Here is an 11,783-nt window from a genome sequence, read left to right on the forward strand (position 1 = left end):
CGAGCAAGGGAACATTTCAGTGACCGAGTGTGTTTGGGGGAATGCATGAATAGTTGACTGATTGTGTGAGTGACATTGTGTGAGTAATTGGAGAGTAACGAGACCCCTTCAGACTTATTCATCTCTCCGATGATTTGTGATGCGCTAGTAAGTCCAGCTGTTGTTTACAGTTGCAAGGCTAGGCGCTAGGAGCTATGCGCTATGGGCTATGGGCTAATGCTACGCTCCACTGGAGAGCCAGAATGAAGCCACAGCACAACTAGAGTGGAAATCATCTCAGAATATAATGCACTGCACTGCAATGCACTCAATCTGCCCCTCGTGAACTGGTTTTCACACCCCTATAGTGCAAATATCATCATACTGTGCTTATATTATGAGCACTCGAATAGTAGACATTATTAACCCCTCACTCAATCTCTCCCTCGTGAACTGGTTTTCACACCCATGCGGTACCACCAACATAATATTGTAATTAATGTGGACACTTGAACAGTAGGTTATTTTCCACACACCGCGCTCTTCCGTCTTGTTGGTGCGTCTCTGAAGTAATCAAGTAATTAGGAAATGGATCGCACTCAGTTTTTTCTTTCTTCTTTCTTCTTATTTTCTTTTTATTTAAACATTGCAGGGACTCATATGACAGACGTTTCGGCTGTACAGAGCCTTCTTCAGTGTCACTTGACACTTTGACACTTGAACAGAAGGCATTATAAAGCCCTCACTCAATCTGTCCCTCGTGAACTGGTTTTCACACCCATGCATTACTACTAACATCCTCATACTAGGGCTGGGCGGTATACCACTAAAAAAACATGATAACGGTTCACCTACATAAGGTTCACTTTTTGATGAGAAGTTTTTTTTTAGTTTTTATTCCAAAAAAGTGATTAAAATAGAAATGGAGATTAATTAAAATTCAGGATTTTATCTCATTTTTAAATTTAATTTCAGCCTTTTCTTCAGAAACATTGAGGTCTGGGAAAATTGCCGCTTATGAAATAAAAAATCGTGCAGAGAACCGTGATATTAATTTTCATCAAGAAAACCGTGATACGCATTTTTTCCAGAACCGCCCACCCCTATCTCATACTGTGCCTACTGTGAACAAATTCCTCGCTTTGTAAATAAACACCCATCATACAGCTTCCAAAACAAAACAACAAAAGCAATTAGAGAGGAAAGTCCAATGCACTGTATGAACAACTAGCCTAGCGCAGCCAGACCCGTACAGCAAAAAGCTGTACCAGGGTCTAGGAGGGCTGGGCAGCAGTGTGGGCGGGATAAACGGTTGCTTCAGCACTCAACGTCACGCAATTGGATGGCAAACAACCAATCCCCACACACTTCTGTGTAACGTCACAGCTGTCTTTCACAACGTACACGCGACACCACGCCCATTTGTAGGAGAAGCGGCAACTTCGAGCCGTCGTAGCAGTGAATTCGTGTGATGACCACAGTCACAAACAAGTTTCCTAATAAATCGTGTTTTCACTTATACAGTTCAAAAATGCATCGTTTTCAACCACATGGCCCTCCTTTATCAATCAGCGAAATGTCGAGCAATTTGGGGCTTGTTAAATGGTTATATTTATGATTGTTGTCAACATGGCATGTTCGGTGTTAGCTAGCTAGCGGTATACCCATAACTAATACATGGCTAGCCGCTAGCTCGGTAGACTAGGTGTCATTCCCATCTATTTAGTGAGCGACTTACAGACTTTCAAAGCTCCCAAATGTCTCGTTTTTAATGACATGGATCTTATTAGAATTTGGGGCAGGCATATAATACAAGGCTGGATACCTAGCTCTGCTATTGACGACAGGTTAGCTAGCCACTAGCGAGGGCCTCTTTAGGTGAAGCGGCAACTTCCAGCCGTCGTAGCAGTGAATTTGTGTGATGACCACAGCCACAAACAAGTTTCCTAATAAATCGTGTTTTCACTTATACAGTTCAAAAATGCATCGTTTTCAACCACATGGCCCTCCTTGATCAACCAGCGAAATATCGAGCAATTTGGGGCTTGTTAAATGGTTATATTTATGATTGTTGTCAACATGGCATGTTAGCTAGCTGTATACGACTTTCCCTGATTGTCGCTCCCAATGCAGGACGCTCCCCGGTCAGCTCGCTCCCATAGCCAGACTATCGATCCCACCGCCATATAACGGAGCTAGTTGTGTTTTTGATGTTAGTTTTTTGTTTCTAACCCTAGTTATTTGTTTCTGACCCTAACCCTAACCTGGATACCTAGCTCTGTGTTGTTGACGACAGGTTAGCTAGCCACTAGCTTGGTAGACTCGGTGTCATTCCCATCTATTTAGTAAGCTACTCAAAGACTTCCAAAGCTCCCAAATGTCTCGTTTTTAATGGCATGTGTCTTATTAGAAATTGGGGCAGCAATTTCATTCTACACCTACAGTAGTGGTCTGATAATAGCGTGTGACTACCTGGTTCTGTAAAATGCTCAACTTAGCTTACCGAGCTAGTTTAAAACATCGAATAATCAAATGGTAATGTGTTGAGATCTATTTGTGTCCGATAAGTTCATGGTGTATTATTACATCAATCCATGTCAGCCACGAAATGTATTATCATCCAGGCTTTTTAAATTAAGTAAACACTTTCGTGCTGTAAGTAGCACGGACGGACACCATGCTTCTTCTTAGAAAGTTTCCTGTTTACTAGGTAGCCCAGCCCCCCTCGCGATTTGATTGGCCCTGTCATCGGATAACTTTCAGCCTCGCAAAACGACCGGGGTCCGCTAGACTGCCCCCGGGAGCAAATTCAATTTGCGGTCGCTAGGGGCGTCTAGATTTCTAGGCTAATGAACATCTGGAGTGGACATCATCTCATACTGCACTCCACTGCCCTCAACTCAATCTGCCCCTTGTGAACTGGTTTTCACACTCAAACGTCAAACAGTAGACATTATATACTCACTCTACAGCTGCAGTGAAAAAAAAAAAAAAAAACGTTTTAGTGCCCAATTTGGTACTTACAATCACTAGTGCAATTTGTGCTTTGTTTGCACATACGGAAATGGACTATTATTTTTGCAACACGGTAGAGACGGGGGGATGCAGAGAGAGAGATGATGCATGTGTATGTGTTCCTAATGTTCTTAAATGTCCTAAATGATAAGAGTGGGAGCAGGAGGTGAGCGAGATAGAGAGGAGAGGAAGACAGGAGGAGGAGGAGGAGGAGAAGGCTAGATGTTCAGCGGTGCGTAGAGTACCTGGGCCGCAGCTTCTGTGAGTCCGCACAGGGCCTTGGAGCCCGAGCTGACCGAATCGCCAAACTCCGGCAGGTTGCTGTTCTTGGCATTGTGGGAGATTCCAGCCATGGCTTCCCCCAGAACCTGTCACGGAATATCAAACACACCAGAGTTATATAAAGTAGAATTAGATGTAATGTTATAGATGTAATCACAATACCACTTGTATGATTTTCCATGGTTGCACCTATGAACGGTAATACCAGACTACTGGTGTTGTAATTACATCCGTAAGAGCACTTCTAATTCTACTTTGCACATATGTGTGTTTCATAGTTGTATAGTCTCATGACAGATGCTGCCAAGTGCTGAGAAATACATAGGACAGAGAATTTTGAGCTCTTGAAGATTAACCTGATTATCATCGACTTTCAAATCTCTTCAAGACTTGGTCTGACCAAGAGCATAACAATTAATATTTCCTAAACGTCATGGTTGATTCGCCTCCCTTGGTTTGCTGTTGGTTGTTTGCTTCCCGACAAAAAGTGGGAGGAGTTCCCAATTTATCTGGGGCTCAGAAACGATATTTGTATCGCTCCTGGCCTGACTAGAAGCAACGTTGAAGGTGTTGCGTCGCTAGGAGGGTGCGGCCTGGCTACTTGAAGATCTCAATAAAGAGGAAAGATTAACATCTTTGGTGAGGAGCAACAGCAGAAAACCCACAAACAATGCTGCTAAGATACAGTATGGCAAAGAAAGACCATTTTTAGCTTCTTGAAGTTCTAAGGTGAAAGGTAACATGAGCTTAATTACCGAGCAACAATTATTATTAGTGTGGAATTGTCAAGTAATGTTGAAAACCAGAGAATTGAAAAGAAGAGAACTTTGAGCCTCTTGAAAGTAATTCTTCTGTATAGAACAGTAGCGTCGTTATAGCACTACAACTTACGGTATCAGTGTAGGCTACTGGTGTCAAGACTAAATGCAGTACAGAAAATAAACATATACAATATATTTCTCCAGAGATATAACTATAACTGAATTTGTATACAGTATGGAGATATATCGTAAGATACTGTCACTAACAGATGAATTAATGAATGGCATGAAAAGCCTTTGATCTGCTAATGAAACATACGTATGCTCACTATGTTTCTGTGTCAAAGGTGAGGAGGCTGGCATACAGTAATCCATAATTCCCCACTGGTGCGATAAGCATAATCACACACAATCACGCTTAGCACATCCGCACAGAAATGTATAACTGGAGAAAAATAATTCCTGCTGTAGTAGGAATGCTAACACGACACAGCACAGCACCAAATAATACACATCCACAGAAATATAGAGAAACACTTGTTCCTGCAGTAGGAAGGTACATTGTTATTGAAAATGATTGCAGTTATGAAGGGATAGCAGGACTAAATATTGATCCCCTTGCCCTTGTACACTTTGCTGCTTTGACTGACTTGGTAGAGGTTTGCTAGAGCAGTTTCCCGAGGAGTTAGCCATACCTTAGAGTTCTCCATGACGCTGTCGATACAGTCAAAGTAGCCCATATCGTTAACCGCCTCTGTTGGGTTCTCCAGCATGCCTCTGACCGTCTGAGAACAAAACAAACACACACACACAAGGAAAACACAGACACACACACAGACACGCAGGCACGTACGGACGCACGTAAACACACAAACACAAGGAACACACAAGGAACATGCACACACAAGGAACACGGACACACACACAAAATATTAACAGACATAAACACAGTGCAACCAACCTGACCAACAAAACACATGACAATAATAAAAAGGTCTTAACAATACACGCTTCCCTACCTTTTTAAAATCTTGAGTTAAAACACTTTGCGTGGACTAAGTACGATACATGTTCTTCTTCGCAACATGAATGCACGGTGAGACGAGCACACATCTCATATACAGTACTTCACAAATATCTCATCACTGTTGATGAATGGATTACTAGACTACAAGACTTTGCTTTATCCTCCAGCCTTCTGCCGCCTTCCAGCGTCCTGCAATATGGTCAACATGCAGCCAAACATACTGTAATCTCTCGATGAAAGTGAAATAGTGCGGAAGTAACAGCTGCTCGACACATAAAACGCCGCCACTAGATCCTGCCTTCGACACACTTTACTGTAGTAGGCTCTGTGCAAAACACACGTGTATACAGGAATCTGTACTGTACTGTACTGTACTGTCAAAGACTCTTACTCATTTTCACATATAACGAGAAGCGATTGAAGTTGTGGATGACAAAGGGGAAAAGAGAATGACAAAGGGTGAGAGACAGATAAAGAGATGGAGAGAAAGAAGTAGAGAGACAGAGAGAAGAGAGAGAGAGAGATAAAGAGAGATGAAGAGAGATTTGCGGCTGTAATGTAGTGTAGTGCAGTGTAATGTAGTGTAATGTAGCGTAGTGGAGTGTAGTGCAGTGCAGTGCAATGTAGTGTATTGTAGCGTAGTGCAGTGTAGTGTAGTGTAATGTAAAGTAATGTAGCGTAGTGTACCTCGAGCTCCCTCAGCGCGTTGTCGCACTCCTTCTGGCCCGGGGCCTGCTGGGTACACATGGTGATCAGCTGGTTGATGCTCTCTGTGACGGCACTGTGAGCGGAGAGGAAGAAAAGAGGGAGAGAGAGAGAGGGAGAAAGAGAAAAAGAGAGAGAGATAGAGAGGGAGAGAGAGAGAGGAGGAAGAGAGAGATAGAGGGATAAATAGGCAGAGAGGGAGAGAGAATGTTAGTCATAAGAACGGGGAGTTGGTAATGGCACAGAGTGCAAAAAAAATGCATGGGAGGTACAGATGGAGAGAGATTTGAGAAAAATAGAGAGGCAGAAAGCGAGAGAGAGATGGAGAGAGAGAGAGATGAGGAGGAGGAGGCATAACAGAGCAGGAGCTCATTGCAGGCGGGTTCTCGCCCCCACACTAACGCCTGCTCACAGCATTTCCCATGCTGGTCTGGCTCTTCCGCACTCACACACACTCTCTTTCTCTCAAATCTCTCTCTCTATAACTCTCTTTCTGCATCCCTATCTCTCTCTCTTCTAGGATGTAACCCTACATGCCTGATAAATGTCTCTCGCTCTCGCTCTCTCGCTCTCTCTCTCTCTCTCTCTCTCTCTCTCTCTCTCTCTCTCTCTCTCTCTCTCTCTCTCTCTCTCTCTCTCTCTCTCTCTCTCTCTCTCTCTCTCTCTCTCTCTCTCTCTCTCTCTCTCTCGCTCTCGCTCTCTCTCTCTCTCTCACCTGCAATAGCTGAATACTTTGTCAGTATGTCAGTCTGACCACCACTGCCTGCTGAGTACAGAGCAGAGAGGGAGATGTGAGTGCTAGAGATACAGAGAGAGAGAGAGAGAGAGAGAGAGAGAGAGAGAGAGAAAGAGAAAGAGCGAAAGAAAGAGAAAGAGAGAGAGCGAAAGAGAGGGAAGAGAGAGAGTGAGTGAGTGAGTGAGTGAGTGAGTGAGTGAGTGAGTGAGTGAGTGAGTGAGTGAGAGAGAGAGAGAGAGAGAGAGAGAGAGAGAGAGAGAGAGAGAGAGTGAGTGAGTGAGTGAGTGAGTGAGTGAGTGAGTGAGTGAGTGAGTGAGTGAGAGAGTGAGAGAGAGAGAGAGAGAGAGAGGCCCTACTGTATCAGTGGTGGTTCAGCTCCATCAAGCTGGGTGTCTCTGCTGCTGCTGAGGAGTGGGCTGGAGCAAGCGTCCAGAAAATCACCCCCACACACAGACAGACAGACACAGCCCGCCCCCCTACATACACCATTTTGGCTTCCTCCCACGACACAAACACCTACACCTACACACACACACAACTCATCCCACAACATGCACACCTGTGTGTTTGTCTGTGAGTGTGTGTGTGTGTGTCTGTGAGTGTGTGTGTGTGTGTGTGTGTGTGTGTGTGTGTGTGTGTTAGCGTAGAGGTTGTTTTGAATTTTTTTACGAGTTTTTTTCTGTGTAATGTGACTATGAGGAGTGTGTGTGTGTGTGTGTGCATGTGTGTGTGTCAGGGTTTTTTTTGCAATTCTTCACCGTTTCCACCATTTTTTCTGTGCATTGTAATTATGAGGAGTGTGTGTGTGTGTGTGTGTGTGTGTGTGTGTGTGTGTGTGTGTGTGTGTGTGTGTGTGTGTGTGTGTGTGTGTGTGTGTGTGTGTGTGTGTGTGTGTGTGTGTGTGTGTGTGTGTGTGTGTGTGTGTGTGTGTGTGTGTGTGTGTACTGCACAGTGTATGGTGCATTTGTGTTGTGAAGGTGTGGGTTGAAGCCTCCTCTGTTCTGTTCTGTGCCTTCACAGTATTGTGTAACACCCCTGTCTTATGCCTTTGCTGCTGCTATCATTTTGACTCTCTCTGTCTGTCTCTTTCTCTCTCTGTCTGTCTCTTTCTCTCTATGTCACTATGTCTCTCTCTCTCTCTCTCTCGGTCGACTCACTCACTCACTCACTCACTCACTCACTCACTCACTCACTCACTCACTCACTCACTCACTCACTCACTCACTCACAAAACAACACCCTAACAAGCGCATGGGAAGTGCAATACACGCATGTTCACTGTGTCAATTAGCAGACTTTCAACTCTGAGTGTGTATGAGTCACACCAGAGAAGACACAGTGTGACGTAAGTGCAATGGGCCAAGTTTAACATTCAATCTGTACATGTGTATATGTCAATTTAAAGTGTAATGTATAAACGTAACATTTGCGTTGCGTCTGCTTCAATATAGGGCGTACGTATGCAGCAAGCATATGTATGTGTACAGTATGTGTGTGTAAATAAGTCTTTTAAGTATAATATGAAAGAACAACATTTATGTTTGGGTCTGCTCTTCAGTGTAGTGCATGTGGTGTGCTCACCGCGCGGCGGCGGCTAGCTGGTTCTTGAGGTTGGGGGAGTTGGGGTCGGTGGAGAGGGCCTTGGCCGACAGCAGCAGCTTGCTGGAGGACATGGAGATGGTCTTCAGGTTGGTCACCACCTGCGTCTGGTCCTCCTTGGACTGCAATGAGAAGTGAGCATGAAATAAAGCCCAAGTGTCATTGGGTCATCTCCCATTGTCATTGTGACACAGCACTCCACAGCACAGAAGTGTTCATTGCACACAACAAAATTGCATTTATTCTTCACCCGTGCAAGGGTGGCGCCCCGAGGGAGCAATGCGGCTGAACGGTACCATGCTCAAGGTACCTCAGTCATGGAGGAGGATGTTAAGGAGGAGGAGGTGGTTAATTACTAGAAGTCTGACGCCCTAACCGCTTACCCATGACTGCCCAATAAATACAACTGATGGAATAATGATATAATAACTCAGTACAGAATAGAACATAATTTTTGATATAATAACTGGTAGAATGCTGGCAGAGCTCCCTTTAGGTGGATGCTGCCTTGGTGATATGCTTGCATATGCCCTATAGCTGTAGAACTATGCAATATATCTTTTTGTCAATGATAATAGGTGTGACAGAAGACCAAAAGGAAACAAGAAATCTATCAGAAAGGGTGTAGCTACTGAGAAAGTGTTATCTCCTGAGTACGTGGGGGCTGAATAGGTTTTTAATTCTGTAACATGAGATGCATCCCCTTAGTACCTGCATCAGTTTAAATATTATCAACGAGTATGAATTTCCTCCATTACCTGGGCATGACCTATAATATTTAGTTGATAATATCATAAAGCAGTACTTGGGATTGAAAGCAACAGCATAAAACAAGGTGCATCTCCTGAGTATCTAGGGCTGGTGCATCAGCTTACTTAATATTATTGATGCTTATTATATGGTTGTGACTTCATCTGTCGAATGCTCCATTCATTTCAACGGGGCTCCCCAACGTTCGGACGTCTGTTATTTTTCGATAACGGACGGGTTGGTCTATAACAGACCGCTGTCAATGGCAACAAGACTTTTCACTGCTAAAGCGACTTTTCAACAAGACTCTAATCAGCTGCTGTGATAGACAGCACCCGTTGTCCTGGCTACCGCTGTCAATGGCAACAAGACGTTCACTGCTAAAGCCACTGGCTTTATACAAGTCAGTGGCTAAAGCGAATGTTTCATATCACTCCGCAGGGGGTCCGACTCCGGTCTTTTGTCACTCTAATCAGCTGCTGTGATAGACAACACCTGTTGTCCTGGCTAGCCTACCTAGCTGTTGCCTAGCGGTGTTCCACAACGGCACTGTTTTGTTTTGCGCAGCAACAATCTTAACATTAAATAGGTCTAAAGAAATGTCCCCGCATGTGTGAATCATTTAAGTATATCCATATAATAAGCGGGTTAACTTTCGGCGAGTCGGTCGCTTTGTGGAATAGCAGCACTTCAGAGAGAACAAGACCCCTCCGCTCCGCGTCGGGGTCTAAAGATTCTCTCTGTCGTGCTGCTATTCCACGGTAGCGACCTTCTCGCCGAACGTTAACCCTTACTGAATATTATTGATGCTGGGGGCAGCCGAGGCCTAGTGGTTAGAGAGTTGGTCTTTCAATCTAGGGGTTGCAGGTTCAAATCCCCCCTGACCTCTCCCTACATCTGAAAACATCAGCCAAGTGCAATGTAATGTAATGTAATGTAATGATTATGTCCTCGTTTGTTAGTCGCTTTGGTTATAAAGCGTCTGCCAAATGCAATGTAGTATTATTGGGAATATGGTGCAATTTTCCTGGCCAGTACCTGCGACTGTCCGGCCATGTCCACGCCGGCGTCCAGGAACTCGTTGAAGTCCCCTCCGAACTTGCCCGAGGCCTTGGCCAGGTCCTGTGTGGTGCCGCGCGAGGCCTGCACCAGCTCGTTGGCAGACTGGTTCAGGCCCGCTGCCGCCTGGTTCAGATTGGCCTGCGCCTCCTGGAAACTCTTGGCACTCGGAGGGAACTGTGGAGAGGAGGCGGGAGGAGAGGAGAGAGGAGGAGGAGGAGGAGAGGAGAGAAAAGTAGAGAAGAGCAGGAGAAAGAGGAGAGGAGAAGGAGGAAGAAGAGGAGAGGAGCGGAGCGGAGAGGAGGATGAGGAGAAGGGAGTAGAGTACAGTACAGTAGAGTAGGGGGGAGTAGAGTAGAGTAGAGGACAGTAGAGTAGAGGAGAGTAGAAGAAATTAGAGAAACCCTCTATTGATTCCCACATAATACACACTGCACAGGGTGCAAACATTGCACACATCTGCAAACATTCACACAGCAAACAAACAGAAAGATCAAATGAGGTGGCGAGGTGACTTGATAAGGTGCCTTGCGGTGGTAATAGATTGAAGAGGGCTAACAACACTGGCCAGCGTTAGGGAGGAGTCCTCAGTCCAGTTATGCAGGACAGTGCAATACTTTACTGTCTCCAAGTAGTAAACGACGAGGAGTAAAAGGAGGAGGAGGAGGAGAAAGGAGGAGGAGGAGGAAGAGCTGGTGGTGAGAGAAGGAAGATGAGGCAAAGGAGGAAGAGGGTGAGGAAGAGGAGGAGGGAGAGGAAAAGGAGGAGAGGGGGAGGAGGAGGAGGTGGAGGAGTAAAGAGTCGGAGAATGTGCCTGTGGAATAGACTCACCGAGTCAGACAGCAGTCTCTTGCTGGCCTCCCCGACGGTGCGGATAGCGTTATCCACGTCTCTCTGGCCAGGCAGGCAGTTCACACTCCTGTTCAGGGCCTGCGACACAGCCTTTGCCACCTGACAAACCACACACACACACAAACACACACACAAACACATTTGCAATACAGCACACTGGTGATGAGGTGCATCTCGTTGAGAAGAAAATTGTGCACATCCCAGGTTAAGGTATAGCACAAAGGCAGATTGAAGTTTTAGACTGAGTATTCTGCAGACTTGAACTCCTTTGCATGTTTTATTCCATGGCAGAATTAAGTTTCAACCATTGAGGTCTGCCATTGAATAAAACAAACAAAAGGCTTTTAAGAACCAGTTGCATCTCGCCACATCAAGGGTACTAGCCATTTAGCCTCTAAGTTAGCAATCAATGGGCAGAGTATAGTAGCTAATGTAGCTAGCAGCTATTGTTTTGTGAGGCGCACCGCTGGAAAGAAAAAGACAAAAACCAATCACCTGTGTGGAACATTTCTTGCATTCTGGTCCTTCTCACCGAGTGTCTGTCTGACTTCATACAATATTCCAGCTCTTCTGCTCACTCTGTAACTGAGCTCACTTACTAAAACTAACTCCTGTGATTTCACTTCATTAATGAATAGACACCGCCCAGGACAATTAAAAACAAGAGTACAGCCAGCCAAGGTCAGCCAGTAGCTTACTGTACTGTAGTCCTGCAATTAATTACCACTCAATAGCTCAATAATGTAAATTCCACATGCCTGTCTCCAACACAGTTCCAGCCAATCAAATAACTGGAATGGGATGACACACCAGTAAACAGGACATTTTTATAGGTCAGTAGGTGCTGGCCAGAGTTATCTGGGGAGAAAATCGATTCGTTCCACCAGTCTATTGCTGCGATTTGTTCCACCAGTCTATTGCTGCTGGGCTGCATCTCAAATGCTCAGTGTGCCCCTTACCTCCAAGGCATAGCAGACCAGACTGTGCAAGCCAGTGACCTAACAAGCTGATTAACTTG

General features: G+C 45.1%; 1 protein-coding gene across 1 annotated transcript in view; it reads right to left on the bottom strand.

The window, feature by feature from the left end:
- Positions 1-11,783, bottom strand: part of tln1 (talin 1) — a 163,871-nt gene that overhangs the window by 46,436 nt on the left and 105,652 nt on the right. Inside the window, exons 29-34 of the mRNA XM_063210405.1 lie at positions 10,745-10,864; positions 9,893-10,090; positions 8,087-8,226; positions 5,752-5,845; positions 4,733-4,822; positions 3,240-3,362 (exon numbers count right to left, since the gene is read on the bottom strand). Of these exons, the coding sequence (XP_063066475.1) occupies positions 3,240-3,362; positions 4,733-4,822; positions 5,752-5,845; positions 8,087-8,226; positions 9,893-10,090; positions 10,745-10,864 (765 nt within the window). The remainder of the gene's footprint in view (positions 1-3,239; positions 3,363-4,732; positions 4,823-5,751; positions 5,846-8,086; positions 8,227-9,892; positions 10,091-10,744; positions 10,865-11,783) is intronic.

The sequence above is a fragment of the Engraulis encrasicolus genome, chromosome 11 (genome assembly GCF_034702125.1).
Source record: "Engraulis encrasicolus isolate BLACKSEA-1 chromosome 11, IST_EnEncr_1.0, whole genome shotgun sequence".
Taxonomy (NCBI): domain Eukaryota; kingdom Metazoa; phylum Chordata; class Actinopteri; order Clupeiformes; family Engraulidae; genus Engraulis; species Engraulis encrasicolus.